Raw genomic sequence first — 20,592 nt, 5'->3', positions numbered from 1 at the left:
AATGAGCCCGAGGAGCTGCTGCACCCGAACTGGACACGGACACACACACACACACACACACACTAGAACACACACACACACACACACACACTAGAACACACACACACACACACACACACTAGAACACACACACACACACACACACACACACACACACACACACACTAGAACACGCACACACACACACACACTAGAACACACACACACACACACACACACTAGAACACACACACACTAGAACACGCACACACACACACACACACACACTAGAACACACACACACACACACACACACACTAGAACACGCACACACACACACACACTAGAACACACACACACACACACACACTAGAACACACACACACACACACACACACTAGAACACACACACACTAGAACACACACACACACACACACACACACACACACACACACACTAGAACACACACACACACACACACACTAGAACACACACACACACACACACACACTAGAACACACACACACTAGAACACGCACACACACACACACACACACACTAGAACACACACACACACACACACACACACACTAGAACACACACACACACACACACACACACACACACTAGAACACACAGTCTCTCTCATTCACCCTCTCACTCTCACTCTCTCCCTCTCTCTCTCTCTCACTCTCTCACTCTCTCCCTCTCTCTCTCACTCACCCTCTCACTCTCTCACTCTCTCTCTCTCCCTCTCTCTCTCACTCTCTCTCTCACCCTCTCTCTCTCTCTCTCTCACTCACCCTCTCACTCTCTCTCTCATTCACCCTCTCACTCTCTCCCTCTCTCTCTCACTCACCCTCTCACTCTCTCACTCTCTCTCTCTCCCTCTCTCTCTCACTCTCTCTCTCACCCTCTCTCTCTCTCTCTCTCTCACTCACCCTCTCACTCTCTCTCTCCCTCTCTCTCTCATTCACCCTCTCACTCTCTCTCCCTCACCCTCTCACTCACACACTCACTCTCTCTCACACTCACGTGTGTTGCAGTTTGTTTTCAGCTTCATTAAATCATCCTACCCAACATAAAGTGAACGTGTCCACATACTTCTGCTCCTGACCGTGCTCTCTCCCCCCTCCTCAGGTGTGCAGGTGCTGGTGGCTCCCAGGCGGCCTTCACAGAAGGTAACAGCAGCACGGCGACACCTGCTGGACTCACACAGCATCACATTTTCCAAACAGAGTAAACACATGGAGCAGAACAAAGATTAGAGCGCCATCCAGTGTCCACAGCCAGCACGACAGCTCCTGTGGTTAGACATTCATATATTTTAGTGCAACAGAAAGTTCCTGATCGGTTCTTGTGAGTCTCAGATCATCGAGGACCTTCTGCTCCACCGTTTCTAATTTACATAAAAGTTTCGGGGTCCAAAGTTTGAAGGTTTATAATGATTGTTGTCAAGTTTTAGCTTCATGTATCAGAAACATGTGTTTTTGAAACATGGCCACGGTCTTTCACTAAAACTCGGGTAATATTTAAACATGAATATCAGACTAAAGCTGTGCCCTCGAGCTGAATCAGGGTCTGTAGACACATGCATGAAACATGAGTGTTGCCTGATTAAAATATGCAGCAAAAGCAGGTCTGCATCGTCCCATATTTGAGCTGCACTAATAAAAACCTTCACACTGAAGTTTGTAGTTGGATGTAGGTGGATTTCATAACAATGTAAAATAATATTTTTAACATGAAGAAACGTCAGAAGATTCTGATCTGAGTTCAGCTCTGTAGGTTTCAAGACCGGGATGTATTTAAAATTTTAATTTAAATGTAATATGTTCACATTTAGTCCTGCAGTGTCTGACAACACCCAGAATCTCAGAAAGATGATTCTGTTCAAATGCAAGGTTTTCAGAAACATTTCATCATCATCATCCTCATCCTCAGTGTTTGGACACCACACACACACACACACACACACACACACACACACACACACACACGTTTAGGTTGGACACCTGCAGCTGAGACTGCAGACGTCCTGACTTGCATGATTGATCAGGACACTCACAGCATCAGATGGAATTCAGATTTTCAGGTTCAGAGAGTAGAACCCTGCAGAGTAGAACCCTGTAGAGTAGAAACATGCACAGTAGAACCCTGTAGAGTAGAAAAATGCACAGTAGAACCCTGTAGAGTAGAAAAATGCACAGTAGAACCCTGTAGAGTAGAAACATGCACAGTAGAACCTTGCAGAGTAGAACCCTGTAGAGTAGAAACATGCACAGTAGAACCCTGTAGAGTAGAAACATGCACAGTAGAACCTTGCAGAGTAGAACCCTGTAGAGTAGAAACATGCACAGTAGAACCCTGTAGAGTAGAAACATGCACAGTAGAACCCTGTAGAGTAGAACCCTGCAGAGTAGAAACATGCACAGTAGAACCCTGCAGAGTAGAAACATGCACAGTAGAACCCTGTAGAGTAGAAACATGCACAGTAGAACCCTGTAGAGTAGAACCCTGTAGAGTAGAAACATGCACAGTAGAACCCTGTAGAGTAGAAACATGCACAGTAGAACCCTGCAGAGTCGAAACATGCAGAGTAGAACCCTGCCGAGTAGAACCCTGCAGAGTAGAAAAGTGCAGATTAGAAACATGCAAAGTAGAACCCTGTAGAGTAGAACCTTGCAGAGTAGAAACAGGCACAGTAGAACCCTGTAGAGTAGAACCTTGCAAAGTAGAACCTTGCAGAGTAGAAACATGCAGAGTAGAACCTGTAGAGTCGAAAAATGCACAGTAGAACCCTGCAGAGTCGAAACATGCAGAGTAGAACCCTGCCGAGTAGAACCCTGCAGAGTAGAAAAGTGCAGATTAGAAACATGCAAAGTAGAACCTGCAGAGTAGAACCTTGCAGAGTAGAACCCTGCAGAGTAGAACCTTGCACAGTAGAACCTGCAGAATAGAAAAATGCAGATTAGAAACATGTAGAGTAGAACCCTGCAGAGTAGAACCCTGCACAGTAGAACCCTGCAGATTAGAAACGTGCAGAGTAGAACCTGCAGCGTAGAACCTTGCAGAGTAGAACCCTGCAGAGTAGAAACATGCAGAGTAGAACCTGCAGAGTAGAACCTTGCAGAGTAGAACCATGCACAGTAGAACCCTGCAGAGTAGCACCTGCAGAGTAGAAACCTGATTAATGGATCAGAACGTTTTATGTGAATCGGAGCCGCTTGGTCAAAAACAAAGATCATGGACTCTTTACATGCAGGAAATGGCGAGCGTGGAGGTTAAACATACAGACAACGCCCTGCGTGATGGGAAACGCCCACTGATGACATGCCCTCTGTTTCCTGTATGTGTGTGTGTTAAAGGAAGCCGACGATGCGGCAGGACGTCGTCCTGTCTCTCCGCCCGCTCTCCGTCCCCAGCCACTGTCCTCCTCGCTATTCTCTGACTCACCGCTCGGCTCAAAGCAGCCGCTCACTAAACGCCGCAGGAAGTTGCTGCTGAAGAGCAGCGTGGCGGCGTCCAGCTCCCCCACGGGCCAAGTAGAGGTGGCGCTGCAGCTGTCGAGGATGCAGGAGTCACGGCACCGCCTGCTAACAGATATCTGTGCCCAATACCAGCCGGGAGTGGATAGGCGGCCGCCGTCGCAGCGGCAGGTGTCGCGGGTGTACGTGGAGGAGCGGTCCCGGCTGCTGTACTGCGAGGTGCCCAAAGCTGGCTGCTCCAACTGGAAGCGGGTGCTGATGGTGCTGAGCGGCAGCGCCGCGTCCACACGGGACATTCCCCACGACGCGGCGCATTACGAAAACCGCCTCCCGCGGCTCAGCGGCTACAGTCGTGCTGGCGTTACCGAGCGGCTTCGCTCCTACACCAAAGCGCTGTTCGTCCGGGAGCCTTTTGAGCGCCTCGTGTCAGCGTTTCGGGACAAGTTTGAGAGCCCCAACTCATACTACCACCCCGTGTTTGGACGGGCCATCATCTCCAGGTACCGAGCCAACGCCACACATGCTGCACTGCGCTCTGGCGCCGGTGTGACCTTCAGGGAGTTTGTGCAGTACCTGCTGGATGTGCGGCGGCCCGTGGGGATGGACATCCACTGGGAGCCGGTGAGCCAGCTGTGCAGCCCATGCTTCCTGCAGTTCACCTTCATCGGGAAGTTCGAGAGCCTGGAGCGTGACGCCAACTTCCTGCTCCGAAGCATCGGGGCGCCGGCTAACCTCACGTTCCCGGACTTCAAGGACAGGAACCCACTGGCGGAGAGGACATCCTCCAGCATCACGCAGAAGTACTTCTCACAGCTCAACGCCACCGAGCGGCAGAAGGTCTTCGACTTCTACTACATGGACTACCTGATGTTCGGGTACCCCAAGCCCTTCAGCGACCTGCACTGAGCCACTGCCGCGCTCAGCAGGTTTGGCTCTGTTAACGTGTCAGAGGGGTGGGACAAGCTGAGGCTGCGTACCTGTGCAGGTGTGAGAGCTCCAGACTCAGAGACTGATTTTTGTGTTTGTGTGTTTTTAACGACTTCTGTGAAGTTTGTTGAGCCGCGTCCTGCAGAGAGAAGCTGTCAGATAACGGCGGGAATCACATGGATGCTTCCGGGCTCAGACGCCGTGATGTCACACATTGACAACTTTGAGTCAATTGCTTGCGACGTTGAGGCATCAGCCAATCAGATCGCATTTAGCCAAATCTGCTCCAAACGCAGCTGTTGGCGAAAGAAGCTGAGGTGGTCTGCACAATTGCGGAGGAGGATGAGGAGATGAGCCGATGTGACCTCTGACCTCGGCGTTGTGGCAAAGACACGGTCGAGATGCTGTTTAATAATTTTTTTAAATCAGTGAATCAGGCACAAAAATATAAAAATGTTTTTCACAAAAATGTCATTTTATTATTTAACCCGACATTATGACAGCGAACAGGAAGTATGATGCTGCGGACTGACCGAGCTCTGGATTATTTTAATAAAGACCTTAAATCTGCTCGGGTGGAGGAGTGGCTCAGTTGATCATTTATGTACAGTCTGTTTAAAGCAGGAACAGGAAGTGAGGTAGGAGGTGATGCTGCAAATGTGTTTGTGGTGATTTTCAGACGACCTCGAAGCCTTAACACTGCCTTCTCACCTGTGACCACAATAAACGAGACACTCTTTGAACACCTGGAGACTCGCCTCTTATTCTGATACTCACAGGCTGACCTTTGACCTTTGTGCTCAGGTCTGGGTGTAAATAAAGTTTAGCTCCCCTAACATCACCTGCAGACCGTCAGATTTGTTATTATTCACCTGTATTTATTCATCACTGACGCGCTCTCCCTGTGGACCCAGTTGGACCCTCTAGTGGCCAGTCCAGGCCTGGGAGCCTCATGTTTGATAGCAGAGGCCTAAGCTGGGTTTAGATTAACCTGGGTAACTTCAGGCTTAACCTGGTTTCTATACAGATAAATCACCATGGTAACTTAAGATCAAGATTAAAGATAAATAGGTATGACATCACCGCCTACTGACCAATCAGATCTCCAGAAAATACCATTTTTGGACGATCCCTCGGACCTCTGAGCTGGAACAGCAGGTCTGTTTTATCACCGTGCGATGTCTCATGTTTCTCCGCTGATCAGTGATTTTTAAAAAGCCGTTACCTTAGAAACAAACAGCAGCATCTCATCACTGAGCGCGCTCGGAGATGAGATAATGAAATATAATTAAAATGTTTACTTTGGCGCTGTTGAGCACCAGAGTTGTGATCTGTGGCGACGAGCTGGGCCCACGTTCTCCGACCCAAACAGGAAAACTGAGTTCACACGAGAATAAATCTGAGCTGACTTAACGAGTGACATTTAAAACGAGGCGTCACACTGTGACTCACAGGATCACCACCGGGGGGCAGAGTTTGACCTGTGTGTGCACCCACTGTTATCATCTTCAATGCCAACACAGAGCAGAGCAGCTACCTGAACATTGCTCCAACAGAGGTCCATCATCTTGTTAATAACTTTACCCCCTGTCACTGCGTACGACTCTGGATACTGTAGCTCTGGTGAAAAATAGACTTAAATCAGAAGTACCTGACTCCTTTGTCTGAATTTCTACGAACATTATTGCTAAGGATTGTCTTATTGCATTGGAGTCACACTGGGTTAAATATGTACACTTGGGTTTTAAGGGGTATTTATTATTTTCTTCTTTTTTTTGGGTTGTATGGAAGCCCCAAACGCAATTTCATTGTTCTTGACAATGACAATAAATAAATAAATACTAAATACTAATACTAATTCTCAAACACGTAGCGTAAAGCAGACGACTCGTTAGTTTCAGTCAGGTTTCAGAGCTCATCACAGCACAGAAGTGAAGATGAAGGTTGTAATGTTCTTATTCCTCTATGAATAAAACATCAAGAATTGCTCCTGGTGCTAGCTTCAGCTAACACCCAGTCTGTTTATTATTCTTTCTACAACGATCGCTTCTTCTTCTGTTCTGTATATCTTATTGATTCCAGAGCGCCCCCTGTGGGTAGCTTCAACAATAGCAACTATCATTACATCCCCTTTCCAAACAGGTTGGTGTTATAATAAGCACAATTCCAAAGAGAACTGTTACTCTGTAACATCTGAACATTCTTGTCTAACATTCAACATGTTATAAATTGTGCAACAAACTACATTCAGTAGTGTTTTTTTTTAACCAAAAGTTGTAGCACAAGTCAAACAAAATAAATCCAAATGTATACCTTACATCGTCCAGAATGAACCAAATGAATCCCATACAGCCCTCAAGCACATTAGAACTCTTCACCTTTGACAACTTGAACAGTCAATAACACATTATAACTCAGCAGGTCTCAATTAAGTGTGAACAATTACTATTCTAAATGAATTATTATCCGTTATTTACTTGTGATTTATTATTATTATTTTTTAACAATTCTTTACCACAACAGTTCACACTTGTTCTATGAGCCTCTCTGTAGGTTCCTTAGGTCTGGTAGACCTTCTCAGTATCTCAGACATTGGGGAAGGTGAAGGAGGCTCACTGTGGTGCTCAACAGGGTTAGCACCTCGTTGTTCAGTTCCAGTCTCTGTGTCCTGATGTTTAACATCCTGTCTTTAACAGACTTCTCCGGTTTCTTCTTAACACTTGTCCATTCTCTGTCTGAACAGCAAACGATCTGGGCCCTACTTCGCTGAGAACTGTTGCTTTTTTGTCCCAGAAATCTGGACCTGCAATCCTCACAACATCTCTTTCCTGAAGCGGTTCCAGACGCCTTGCAGTTTTGTCATAGTTCCTTTTCTGTCTGTGCTTGAGTTTCATTCTTTTGTCGGTCAGCTTGTTGTCATGTGCATTGTCATTTTCCTTGGAAATGTGTGCAAGTGTGGTGCGGAGCTTGCGATGCATGAGTAGCTCAGCAGGTGATCCCCGCACTCCAGGGATGAAGCTCTGTAGCTTAGCAGAGCCAGGTAAGTGTCGGTCTTACTGTCTCTTGCTTTTTTGAACAATCTCTTTACTATTTGGACTCCTTTTTCTGCCTGTCCATTCGCTTGGGGATACAAGGGACTAGAGGTGATATGTTGAAATCCATATTGTTTTGCAAAGTCACTAAATTCTCTACAGTCATATTGTGGACCATTGTCACTGATGACACACTGTGGAATTCCATGTCTGGCAAAAAAGCCCTTCATGTGTGTGATGACTGACTGTGCTGATGTACTGGAAAGCTGTGCCACTTTTGGATAATTAGAATAGTAGTCAATCACCAAAACATAGTCCTTGCCATCCAGATGAAATAAATCCATGCCTACCTTTTGCCATGGTGCAGTGGGTAGGTCTGCTGCCAGCATTGGCTCTTTTGTTTGTTTGTAGTGATGTTTGAGACATGTTTCACATTTCTGTATCATCTCTTCAATATCCCTGTTGATGCCTGGCCAGTAAACTGCTTCTCTCGCTCTCCTTTTACATTTCTCCACTCCAAGATGTCCTTCATGGATACGCTGAAGCATGTCTTTCTGCATGGATTGAGGGATGACAATCTGGTTTTGTCTCAGCACCAGCCCATTAGCCATGCATAAATCAGCTCGCACAGAGTAGAACCCTGGACAGACTCCTTTTGACCACCCATTCTGTATAAGGTGTGATACTTTCTGCAGCACTGGATGCTACAGGTTGCCACTTGTCTTTGTTCCTTTGGAGCAGAACTGCTCCCAAGCCATCTTTTGAGGCATCTGTTGAAATTTTTGTTGGCTTTGATGGATCAAAGAATGTCAAGACCGGCTCTGTAGTTACAGTTTCCTTCAATTTTTTCCACTCTTTCTCATGCCGGGCCGTCCACTCGAACACTGTGTTGTGCTGTAGCAGCTCCCTTAGGCATGCTGTCGTGGAGGTAAGATTAGGAATGAACTTACCCAGAAAGTTGATCATCCCCATTGCTCGCAAGACACCTTTTTTGTCAATGGGTGCTGGCATATCCAATATGGCTTGTACCTTTGACTGATCAGGTTCCACCCCTTCACTTGTAACCTTATCTCCCAGGAAGGTCATCTCTGAAACACCAAAGAGGCACTTGTCTCTATTCAGTTTAAGTCCATTCTTGTTAACTCTCCACAAAAGTTTCTCCAGCCTTTCATCATGTTGTTGCCTTGTATTTCCCCAGACTACGAGGTCATCTATGTAGACTCTGGTGCCTTCCAGCCCTTTGATCAGGGACTCCATTGCCCTGTGGAAGATCTCTGGTGCTGATTTAATTCCAAATGGGAGCCTCAGGAAACAGTAACGCCCAAATGGCGTGTTAAAGGTAGTGTACCTGCTGCTTTCTGGGTCTAGCCTCAGCTGCCAAAATCCATGTGATGCATCCAGTTTGCTAAAAAACGTATCTCCTGCCATTTCACTCATTATTTCCTCTCTCTTAGGGATCTGATAATGCTCTCTTTTAATATTTTCATTTAGATCTTTGGGATCAAGGCAGACTCTTAAGGCACCTGTATTCTTTTTCTTGACACAAGTGATAGAGTTCACCCAGTCTGTGGGCTCTTCCACTCGTTCAATGACACCCATTTGAGTCATTCTTTCAAGCTCTTTTTTCAAACTTGTCCGTAATGGAGCAGGCACTCTCCTTGGGGCATGCACCACAGGCACGGCATCATCCTTGAGCTGGATTTTGTAGGTGTAAGGCGATGTTCCATGTCCTTTGAAGACTGAAGGAAATTTACTGATAATGTCTGAACTTCCTTCATGCCCTTGGTGTTCCAGTCTTTTGTCTTGTTTGGCTTCTTTCATGGCGTCAGTATTAATCTGATAGATCCTCTTTACTAGTCCCAAGTCCTCAGATGTTTTATCTCCTAAAAGTGACTCGTGTCCATCAGGTACGATGGTGAACAAAATGTTATGCTGTTTGCCTTTTGCTGTCACTTTAAGTCTGCATCCTCCTTTTGTTTGTATTGGCTGGTTATTGTAGGCCCTCAGCGGCGTGACTTTCTCTGTAAATCTTCTAGGCTTCTCAGTCAGTGCCTTGAATCCTTCTCGTTGATCAAGTTAGCTTTGGCCCCTGTGTCAATTTTAAATGTTACCAATGTCCCATTGACTAACAGTGGAGCAGTCCATTTATCATTTGTGACTGAACTAACACTTTGGCCAGTGTTATGTCTTGAAGACTGTGCATTGACATCTTCTTCATGTGACACCATCTTAATGAAAAATGTTTCACTTAGATCATCACTGTCATCTGTGTCTTCCTGCACAGTGTGTACTTTTTGTCCCTTGTTTTTGGAGAGACACATTTTTGCATAATGGTTTTGTCCTTTACATTTTGCACATTTTTTCCCATATGCGGGACATTGTTTTGGTCTGTGTTTCTCTCCACATCTCTTGCAAGTGAACATTTCATTGTCACACATTCTGTTTTTGTTGTCGTTGTTTTTGAATTTACTCCATGGCTTTCTTTTAATCAACACTGCGTTCACTGCCTCATTTTCCTGTTGCGCTGCTCCTTGAACAGGCTCTCTAAACGTCAGTACATGTTGTCGTGCTAGCTCACTGGCTTGACTTATCTTTATAGCACTTTCCAGCATTAGTTCTGTTTCTCTCAACAGTTTCTCTCGGAGCTTCTTCTCATTAGTTCCAAACACTATTTGATCTCGTATCATGGAGTCTCTGAGATCACCAAAACTGCAGGACTGAGCTTTGATCTTGAGGTCTGTGAGAAAAGTATCAAATGACTCACCCTGATGCTGTAAGCGTGAGCGAAAGACGTATCTCTCGTATGTTTCATTTTTCTTTGACAGACAGTGCTCGTCAGATTTCTTCATGACTTCATCAAAGTTATCTTTGTCCTCGGGCTGAGCAAACACAAAAGTGTTGAAGACCTCTACTGCTTCTGTGCCGGCAATGGTGAGCAGCATGGCTATTTTCCTTTCGTCTGCCCGTCGATCCACTCCGACAGCTGCAATATACAGTTTGAACTGCTGTTTGAAAGTCCTCCAACTTGCATCCACGTTTCCAGTCAGTTTCAACGGACTTGGCGGTTTTATTGCATCCATCTTGTTGCGTTGCTTCTTATAGAGATTGACAGACCACGTGACTTTCGTGCATTGCATGCCGTGAACTCGTGGCAAAACAATCCAAGTACCTGCATCAGATGCAAGCATTTGCAGCACCGCAAAACGTTCATTCTCCGGTTCCAATACCTTCTTGTAGGGCTGCTCGATTATGGCAAAAATGATAATCACGATTATTTTCACTGAAATTGAGATCACGATTATTTGACGATATTTATTTAACCCTTTAAGACCTACTATAGAACCAAGTCCACCAGAGCTTATATTATTTTTTTTACATGCTGTAGTGCCATTTGTGGGAGCATTTCAAGTTGCTATACATCAATACAACTGTTATAGCCCATATTTTAATAATATGTATGCATTAAGTGCATAGTAATTACATAAATTGCAAAAAAGTGCAATAAACTGCAAAAAAATTTGAAAATCGCTTTTGTTTTGTTTACATATATTTCTACTTGGAGAAATTTAAGAGGCTTATCCCTCAAAACTTTAAATACAATAAAGTTGCAAAAAATAGTTTACAACAACAGGAAACTTATTTTGAGTGTCTTCATAGTTTTATTTTGGAGATACAGCAATTTTTATATACTGCAGGAAAAACAAAAAACAATCCTATGATGCAAATTTGCAAAGAAAACAGCAGGTGCATCATTTCACTGTGGGAAGTGTTACGAACAGCTGATCGGATCACAAAGCGTGTTTCTGGAATATTATGTTTTTGTTCCTGCAAGCGCTTTTTATGCAATTTTTGCAAAGCTATATGTAGAAGGAAACCGTGACCGAGGACAAGCTGATGGCATCAGATGTAAGTACAACTCCTCCGGTTTCATATGCAAAACAAATTATTGCGCTAGCTTACACGGTTCAGGTTCTACAGGGATTTAAAAATAGTTACACAACACGGAGCGTGCTGCTCTGACCGGCTTTAAAGGGTTAACAATGACTTTAAAAAATAATATAAAATAGTGCGCAACACCACTGAAGTTTTTTTTTTTTTAAACTCTCTTTTCAACCAACAGCAGTCACTCTCCAAATAACTTCTGCTTAGCTTTCTGAGCTTCCCTCGGGTCCTCTTAATCAACGGTCTCCAACCTTTTTTGCGCCACGGACGGTTTATGCCCAACAATATTTTCACGGACCGGCCTTTAAGGTGTCGCGGATAAATGAGGGAGGGGCTAATAATCGGCTCAGTCATTTTTAATGATCGTTGAAAGCCCAGATCGTAATCGTGATTAAAATTCGATTAATTGAGCAGCCCTACCTTCTTGCTTTTTCTTTGCCCCCCAAAAAGGTATGTACAAAACGAAGGAGAACAATGCTGGTCCGTACAAAGACAGACTCGATGAAAAGTCAAAGAAAAGATACGTGGAAAAAATCAAAGGAGTGAAAGGGTCAGACCCTCACGAGCACACAGAGGGACAAAAGACGTTAGTGTGCTGCCCAACTTCACCACGCTCATATTTATAATCATACGGTTCTTGGAGTGAGTGCATACACTCATGAAGTTTAGTAACTTCAGGTCATGCAACAAGCCCAGGTACAGTTTACCGACGGATGGGTGCAGGACCTTGAAATGCACCGTGTAGAACGAAAGACCATCGTACGTATCATAAGTTTACCAGTCTCACAAATCGTCGTCATAAATACAGATTCGTTAACCGTTTATTAATAGGACCTTTGAGCTCAATGGTAATTAATTAGTAGTGGAAATAATTTCTGGTAGCATCACAGAAATGTAGCAGTGACAATAATACTGTATGCTGTAATCGTACTGGGCAATTAGTGATACAAAAAACCTGTTTTATCCTGTGAATAAAAGTATATGTTTTTGTCAATGTACCATAATAACAGAAGCGAAACGCAATATTGTGTCAGGACAATTCACTATTTATGCACAATAAATAAAGGAGCATAGCGCGACAATTTCTGTTCAGCGCCAGACTTGCTTGTAACCTATATCACCAATTATGTTATGAAAATGACGTATTAACTACAACAGCAGACTGACCTTTGTGTAAATGCTTGGAGCAGACTAACCTGTGAGCTGGAGGGTTCTGGGACGTTATATTTGGTCTTTGAATGGCTGCGATCCAGTCGGCTCTTTGTTACTTCGGAAACATGGCTCGAACAATTTCTCTTCAACGACGTAATCCGATAACAACCGATCTCTTTACCCGTCGGCTTCCCGTGGCTGTCATGCGACCGGCTATTGCAGTTAATAATACAACAGCTTCTTGCCATTTTTGTGTTTCTTTTTATCGCTGTGTGACTGATTTCAATTGAAAGCCTGAGTGCGCTAGTACCTCTTGCCACGAGTTCCCAGAATTCTTTGCGGTTCTACCCCTGAATGACGTCACATTTTCAATCTCTATTCTTAACCCGTCTCCTGGTACCATGTAATGTTCTTATTCCTCTATGAATAAAACATCAAGAATTGCTCCTGGTGCTAGCTTCAGCTAGCTGTTTATTATTCTTTCTACAACGATCGCTTCTTCTTCTATTCTGTATATCTTATTGATTCCAGAGCGCCCCCTGTGGGTAGCTTCAACAATAGCAACTATCATTACAAAGGTCACAAATGATCTTCTTCTTGATACATGCTTCCCCTAGGCAGCATCACTAGAAGACATAGCATACATTTACACCGCTATGCAGACGATGCACTGCGGGTTTCTTCTTCACTCACTATGTGTTACCTCTCTGCATTGAATCATATCTGTTATTAACCTCTGTCTCTCTTCCACAGCATGTCTTTATCCTGTCTTCCTTCTCTCACCCCAACCAATAACAGCAGATGGCCCCGCCCCTCCCTGAGCCTGGTTCTGCTGGAGGTTTCTTCCTATTAAAAGGGAGTTTTTCCTTCTCACTGTCGCCAAAGTGCTGCTCATAGGGGTCATATGATAGTTTTTCTCTGTATCTATTATTGTGGGGTCTGCCTTACAATATAAAGCTCCTTGAGGCGACTGTTGTGATTTGGCGCTGTGTTAATAACATTTAAACTGAATTGAATAAATCACTTAAACAGAAGCTGTGCAACAGAGTGAAGCAGTCTAAAATATGTCAAACAGCAGTTTAAATTTCAAATGTTTTATAATAAGACAAAACTATAAACTCACTCTAACTAACTGAAGCCTTTCATTGACCAAACAAACACATCGGTCCTCTCTGTGCACACACACTGCTGCTGTCAGTGTGTTTGTATGTAACAAAATCAAAGTGCAGACATGCGTTTGTGACTCTGTCACCGAGCTAACAGCCGATCACTCGGCATGTTTGTACTGTCGGCTCATGTTGCCTTCATGTTCCCAGGAGCACTCAGCTGACGACATCTAAAGACCTGCAGGCCGTTCGAGTCACATCTTCCTTAAACTAACAGCGTTTCATAAAGAGAACATCACAGCAGGAGCAGACACGGTGGTGTGATGGTCTGTGCTGCTCTGCTGCTTCAGGACAACTCGCTGTAACTGAGGGAATTCTGCTCTCTACCAGAAAACCCTGAAGGCAGCAGGACAATGATCAGGTCCTGCAGCACGTCCCCCTCCGATTGGCTCAAAGAACAAAATGAAGTTTTGGAAGTCTGGAATAAACGGCCTCAAAGGGGAGCCAAACCAGTACGATATGATCCAGGTGTAACAAAGATTTACAGGTGTGCGCGCTGATCTGTAACAAAAAATAATTTCCCCCAGGGATCAATAAAGTATTCTGATTCTGATTCTGATCTGTGTGTAACGTCTGAGGACTCACAAATGTGTTCATCCAAAGCCGAGTAAATTCAGACCTTTACAGTTAATGAAGTTCAGATCGTTAGCTTCAATAACGGCTCACAGATCCACAAACGTGAGCTGCGCTCAGGTCACGCTCTGTGTGGATCAGATCTGAAGGAGGAGGGCGGAGCGTCGTCCTCGGGGAACATTCTGGTTTCAGGTCTGTGTCATTCCTTCGTGCCGATCCAGTTTGTACCACAAGGTGGCGTCAGTGTTAGTGGGTCATCTTGTATTTACAGGACATTGTGGGAATATGAAAAAGAAATCAAAATAAACCGCGGGTGGGGGTTGCGCGCGCTCTGCAGCTGAAAATGCTTTCGGGTGCGCGCGCTCTCCTCTTCGCATGCGCAGGCTGGCGGCGCACGTCTCCATCCAGCAGTGCGCAGTAATTGAAATGGCGCATTTGGCCGCGGGCGGGTAATGCGTGATGGGACGCGTCATTCGGGAGGGGGCGGGACCTGCGGGATCTCACCTTCGTGCGCGCGCTGCCTCGGTGGGGTCGGGACTGTGACCTGGCCCCGGGGGGTCTGCGGGGCCCCGGGTGCTCTTCTGTCGGCCCTCCTCTCTGCTCCTCCTCAGTCTCTCCGGGACCGCAGCCCTGCCGCCGGGACGGAGCTCTCTCTCACGCCGCCCTCCATGTCCTCCGTGTCGGTCTCCTCTCAGGTGAGTGAGCGGGACGGGAGGGGGGCACAGGTGCTGCTGTGAGGCTCATTTATAAAGTTTTCGAGTTTATGACGTAAAACTAGAAATTCAGACGCGTTTCGGGGGAAGACACGCCGAGCTGCTCCGTTCTCGCCGCCAGACTCCATTAAAAAAACGTCCGATTTAAGTGTTCCGGGGTCCCGGTGACAAACAGCCACCACACCACACACCGTCGTGTTTTCCGTTGATTTCGTAGCACATTCTTCACGTCGGCACAAACAAATATTCTGACATTACAGAATGTTTCAGCGCAGTCGGAACCTTTGCCGGTAGCGCGTCTGCTTTCTGGCCATCCTTTAACGGCTGCTCCGCCGCTGTGGACGGACGTTATCTCCGTTATTTGTGGTTAAAGATAAGGTTCTCCAGAATTAACAGAGGGGTCGGTGAGGGTTCGTATCCAGATTTCACCAGAAGCCCGCACAGTGTGGAGAGGAGACCTTCACACAGGTCAGGAGACACCTGGCTTCGTTGGATTTGCGAGGATACGTTAAATGTTGGGTTTTTCTAAAGGAGCCTGGCGTATGTTGGTTTAAGTGCGAAAGTGGAAGGGCTTGATGTTCCGAACCCTAAAGTTCAAACACGTGGCCTCACGTGCAGGTCAATTCTTTATTTCAGGGTTTGATGAAATCCACGGACTGATCTCACGTCTGTTATTTCCCGATATTTGAACGCACCACTGCAGACAGGCAGGTGGGGGCGGGGCCCTACGCTGGTGTGACCCGAGGCAATGTTCACCTTTCATGCTCCATAGCCCAGGGGGCGGAAGATAAGGTTCTTCAGCGGCAGCAGCCACCCCCCAGGACACCTCCCACCCCGGCTCGTTATAGATTTATCTGAACCAGAATAAAAATAATTGTAACAAAACTTATGCTTTGAGGGGGGAGGAGCCCCTGCCCCTTCATCAGCCGAGGTCAGAGGTCAGATTATAGATGTCGTTATTCTGAGAGCGCTCCATCGTCCTTGTCTTCCTCCTCCATCAGTTTGACTCTGCCTAGGTCAGAGAAACACTAGTTGGCGCTGTTCGTCTTCCAGCTGGCTCAGTAAACAGCAGCAGCAGAAGAAAACTAGGCATAGGTTTAACACGCAGCGAATCCCCTGCTGGTCGTGTAGGGCAGTGTTTCCCAACCTTTTGGAGCCACGGCACACCCCCAAACAAAAATGTCACAAAAAGCACATTGATCATTTCCCCCGCACTCCAGGCATCGCAGAATTGACTCGGTTTGTCCCCAGTTTACCTTTTTTGCTTCCTTCTGACCACTGCTCATGCTGGGGCTTCACCTGGGTCGGAGTTTCCTCCAGGACCAGGTCACACTGACTACTTTTCCTTTGCAATTACTTATCTATTGCTGTTACGCGCTGTGTCATCTCACAGCATGACTATTATGTCATTTCTTTGTCTTCTTCTTTTTTACTGGCAGTTAGCGACCCATTGAATTAGAGCAGGTAGTTGTACTGCCCTCTAGTGGAAGAGAATGCCATTGTTCTGCCCGTTACTCACGCTGGTTGCTTAGAGTACTAATCAGGTGGAACCAGATAATCTTCCACGGCTCACCTGATCATTTCTCACGGCACACCTATGTCCCGCGCCCCAGTGATTGGGAAACACTGGTGTAGGGGTACTGCCCATAGGCTGTACATAAAAGATGGAAGCTGCCACCTTACTTCACCTCTTGGTTCGTCGCTCTATGCAGTTCGAGCTGAGCGTTTTTGGCCTCGCCAGCTTGGAGTAGGGTTTTAACTTGACCCACAGGTCAGGATTTGAAGGGGCGGAGCCAGGGTTTAAAGGAGGTGGAGCTATAACAACTAATTCCCGACTGTATCAGATAAAGAAGGATTATTTTGAGCTGTGAATTATGCAAAGCTGCTGAAACAATCACTTAAGCGTTTTAAACTCAGCAGGACACACCTGGGTAAATCCAGGTGAAGCCTCTTCAAAATAAAACCGGTGTGTTCTGAATTTTGACCTGCTGTTATTTGTGATAGGAGGGACGGAGCTTGTCCAGGATGTCTCTGAGCCACTCACCTGTGTCGCCCATGACGACCCAAGGTATCCCGTCGCCCGCCCAGCTCACCAAGGCCAACGCCCCTGTCCACATCGACGTGGGCGGGCACATGTACACCAGCAGCCTGGCGACGCTCACCAAGTTCCCGGAGTCCAGGTGAGAGACATGAGCCTGGGGGAATACCTGGGCATGCAAGTATGTTTACTGAAGTGAGGTGAGGTTTCCAGGTCAGTAAACACAACCAGAGTTCATACATAAGGCACACGGGATTATAAGGGGCTCTGTCGACTTTCAGAAAAATCAAAGGGTTGATTTTAAGTGTGACGTATTTTCCATACAACACGGTAATAACGACGGCCCGCTAGCATGCGCTACCAAAAATAGTGCTTTGTTGTGTATCTGACGGACGAAAGCTAAACCAGTTCCACACCAGTGAAGCTGCAGCATTTTTACAAACCAGTTCAGGTTCATCGTTTCATTCAACGATCCGCTTTCGCTCTCCTCATTCTGTGTCGCCTCCATGTGCGTATGAAAACAAAGGCACTGCACATGCACGTTTTACCCATATTCTATCGCCATGTTTCATTTTCTTATTGTTGCCCAACGTTATACCGGTATTACCGTGAGCGGTATGACATGGCCCAGCCCTAACACCCACACAAGTGTGTCTGAGTCAGGCCAGTACCAGCAGGTATCTACAGCCAATCAGGCTCTGATGTGGAGTCTTTCTCCATTACCTGTATCCACCCACAGCCCAACCATCAAAAACACAATGGTTTCACTTCCTGCTTTAAAAAAATAATCATGGCCTGAAACAAAAACAGCCATAATAACGTGATTAATGCTAATGTGTGTGTTCTGTATGCTAATATTACTCTGTGGTATAAAATATTAACATTAGAATGAGAAACAGACCCATGGCGGGGCCTTCCCCTAATTATTAAGTTAAAGATGAAAAGGAGCATTTAATGGTGATGCGATGAATACAAACACCTGCAGCTGTTTAATGGCGGGAACAGGGAGTTTAATGATGGCGTGTTTGATCGCTCTTTGCTGTACCCGACCAAAGAGAGCGAGAGAAGGACAGAGGAGGCGACGAGGAGGCGAAGCTGATAAGAGGAGGAGGAGAAGAGATTCAGCCTGCAGAGACTCCACAAGAGCCTGACCACGGCTCAGAAATCCTCCAGCACACGTTACATGATCCTCCTCACTGAGCATGCTCAGACTGGGCTGGCTGTAGTGGATGGTAGAGCAGATCAGCTACTGACTGGAAGGTCGGTGGTTCGATCCTTGGCTTCCCCCAGTCTGCATGCCAAATATCCTCGGGCAAGATACTGACCCCAAGCTGCGTCCATTGGAGTGTGAACGTTGGTTAGATTGGGTGCATGTGGCGTGTTGTATAGAGCGCTTTGAGGACTCTGGCAGAGAGCGCTCTATAAGAATCAGTCCATTTACCATTACTCCTCCTCCTCATCCAGCACGCGCGGACTCATCCCCATCATCATCATCCTCCTCACCCAGCACGCGCATGGCTGCATGTTGTTGACCTTTGACCTCGGGCAGTCTGACATCAGACCGTGACCCCGGCTCGTGTCTCTGCAGGATCAGCCGGCTGTTCAGCGGTGCAGAGCCCATCGTGTTGGACAGTCTGAAGCAGCACTACTTCATCGACCGGGACGGCGACATCTTCCGCTACATCCTTAGTTTCCTGCGCACCTGCAAGCTGCTGCTTCCTGAAGACTTCCAGGTGAGCCCCTGCAGCAGCCGGCACAGGTGAACGCCTGTTCACGGTTCAGACCAGTTGCATTACTGATGATCTTTATATGGCTGCCCATCCGTGAGCCTGGGTCTTCCTGTTAAAAGGGAATTTTTCCACAGGCAGCGGTCCGCTTGTTGATTTCCTGTTATTGTGCGACCCTCAGCCTGAAGTATGAAGCTCGCTGAGGCACACGTGTGATTTGGTGCTACATTAACAAACCTGTAGCTGTATAACCCGTGAGCTTGGGCCAATCAGTGACCAGCAGAGCGTGAGAGGATCACATGCTGAGCAGAATCTAAATAAACTAAACCGAGACAACCGGCACGCGGTTTAGTTTATTTAGATTTCAGTTTCCATGGAAACAGCTAATGTTTATTTTACTTTCATGGTCAAATTTCACAAATGGGTAAAACAAACTCTGAGGAGACGTGAAGAGTTTGACTCAGAGATGATTGGTTCATACTGAGACTCGTTTTAGCTCGGACTCTGCGGCGGCGCAGACGAGTGTCTTTTACTAAATGAAAGCAGGAGGTGTGTGTTAGCAGCATACTGTTTCCTCTGATCTGTGTGTGTTGTTACTGAGACACCCGGCTCACAGTGAGTCAGACGGCCCGCGGACACACCGCCGCTTTACATAAACACACCCACCCCCACTTCCACCGGGGGGGGGGGCTTCGATGCAGCAGGACGCCTGAGGCAGTGAGGGGAAAAACCACAAACCTCCATCTGAGTGTCAGACAGAGAAAATCAGAGGCAAGAGAATTAAGTGTGCTCGGGTTTTCAGAATAAAAGCACCAGTACAGCAGGAAGTGAAGGTCAGGAGAGTTGTCTTTTTTAAAGGGAAATAGGAAGGAAAGAATTAAAGGAAAGAAGAATTGAAGAGAGGATGTGATGTGGAGCTCCTCGTGCTGCTGGGATTCTTCTCTGTGATTGGTAGATTGATCCTACATGCTCCAGCTGTTGATCTGACAGTTTTCAAATACCACGCAGGAAACAGGTCGTCCATCATGAGGTCATGTAATCAGGCTGATCTGTAATTAGCTTATTATTTATATTGATCAGCTGATCGTTGTCATGTGACTCTGTCCTCAGGACTTGCCCCAGCTGTACGAGGAGGCTCGGTACTACCAGCTGACTCCGATGGTGCGCGAGCTGGAGCGCTGGCAGGCGGAGCGCGAGGCCCAGCGGACGGCGCCCTGCGAGTGTCTGGTGGTCCGCGTCACACCTGACCTGGGCGAGAGGATCGCGCTGAGCGGCGAGAAGGTCCTCATCGAGGAAATCTTCCCCGAGACCGGAGACGTGATGTGCAACTCTGTGAACGCCGGCTGGAACCAGGACCCAACCCATGTCATCCGTTTCCCTCTGAACGGGTACCTGAGGCTCAACTCTGTGCAGGTGAGTCCGCTCGCATCGCCAAACGTTCTCCACACGCCAGGAGCCGAGGAGAGGCGGGTCTCATCTGTGCCTCCGTGTCTCCCTGCAGGTCCTCGAGCGCCTCTTCCTGAAGGGCTTCGAAATCAAGGCGTCCTGCGGCGGCGGCGTCGACTCGTCCCAGTTCAGCGAGTACGTGCTGTGTCGCGACCTGCAGCACAGCCAGTCCGTCATCAGCACGCCAATCCGGATTAAGCAAGAGCCTCTGGACTAAAGAGCAGCGGTGACCGTGTCACCTGAGCACGCCGAGCACACCTGGAGCGGAGGCCTCAGGAGGCGGAGCTTGGCTGCCGTGTACATAATGGTTTTTCTAAGTGTCATTACATTTTTATAAAGTGCTGTTTGTATATTTAATGTGTTTGTAGCTCAGCTGTTGTTCTCATAAAAAGAAACCACACAAAGCTC

General features: G+C 46.7%; 2 protein-coding genes across 4 annotated transcripts in view; both read left to right on the top strand.

Moving 5' to 3' along the window:
* Nucleotides 1-5,236, top strand: part of LOC113024999 (carbohydrate sulfotransferase 8-like) — a 43,844-nt gene extending 38,608 nt beyond the window's left edge. For all 3 annotated transcript variants that reach the window (XM_026172314.1, XM_026172313.1, XM_026172315.1), the window contains 2 exons: nucleotides 1,121-1,161; nucleotides 3,349-5,236. In XM_026172314.1, coding sequence (XP_026028099.1) covers nucleotides 1,121-1,161; nucleotides 3,349-4,374 — 1,067 coding nt within the window. In that variant the 3' untranslated portion in view covers nucleotides 4,375-5,236. The remainder of the gene's footprint in view (nucleotides 1-1,120; nucleotides 1,162-3,348) is intronic.
* A 9,413-nt stretch (nucleotides 5,237-14,649) lies between these two features.
* On the top strand, nucleotides 14,650-20,588 carry LOC113024998 (BTB/POZ domain-containing protein kctd15-like). Its single transcript, XM_026172312.1, has 5 exons — nucleotides 14,650-14,955; nucleotides 16,978-17,153; nucleotides 18,600-18,744; nucleotides 19,849-20,151; nucleotides 20,240-20,588. The coding sequence occupies exons 1-5, from the start codon at nucleotides 14,713-14,715 to the stop codon at nucleotides 20,399-20,401; spliced, it is 1,029 nt and encodes a 342-aa protein (XP_026028097.1). The 5' UTR covers nucleotides 14,650-14,712; the 3' UTR covers nucleotides 20,402-20,588.
* The last annotated feature ends 4 nt before the right edge of the window (nucleotides 20,589-20,592 follow it).

This window comes from Astatotilapia calliptera, chromosome 7, assembly GCF_900246225.1.
Source record: "Astatotilapia calliptera chromosome 7, fAstCal1.2, whole genome shotgun sequence".
Lineage (NCBI taxonomy): Eukaryota > Metazoa > Chordata > Actinopteri > Cichliformes > Cichlidae > Astatotilapia > Astatotilapia calliptera.
The sequence above is the reverse complement of the archived record's forward strand: the minus strand, read 5'-3'. Positions and strand labels throughout refer to the sequence as shown.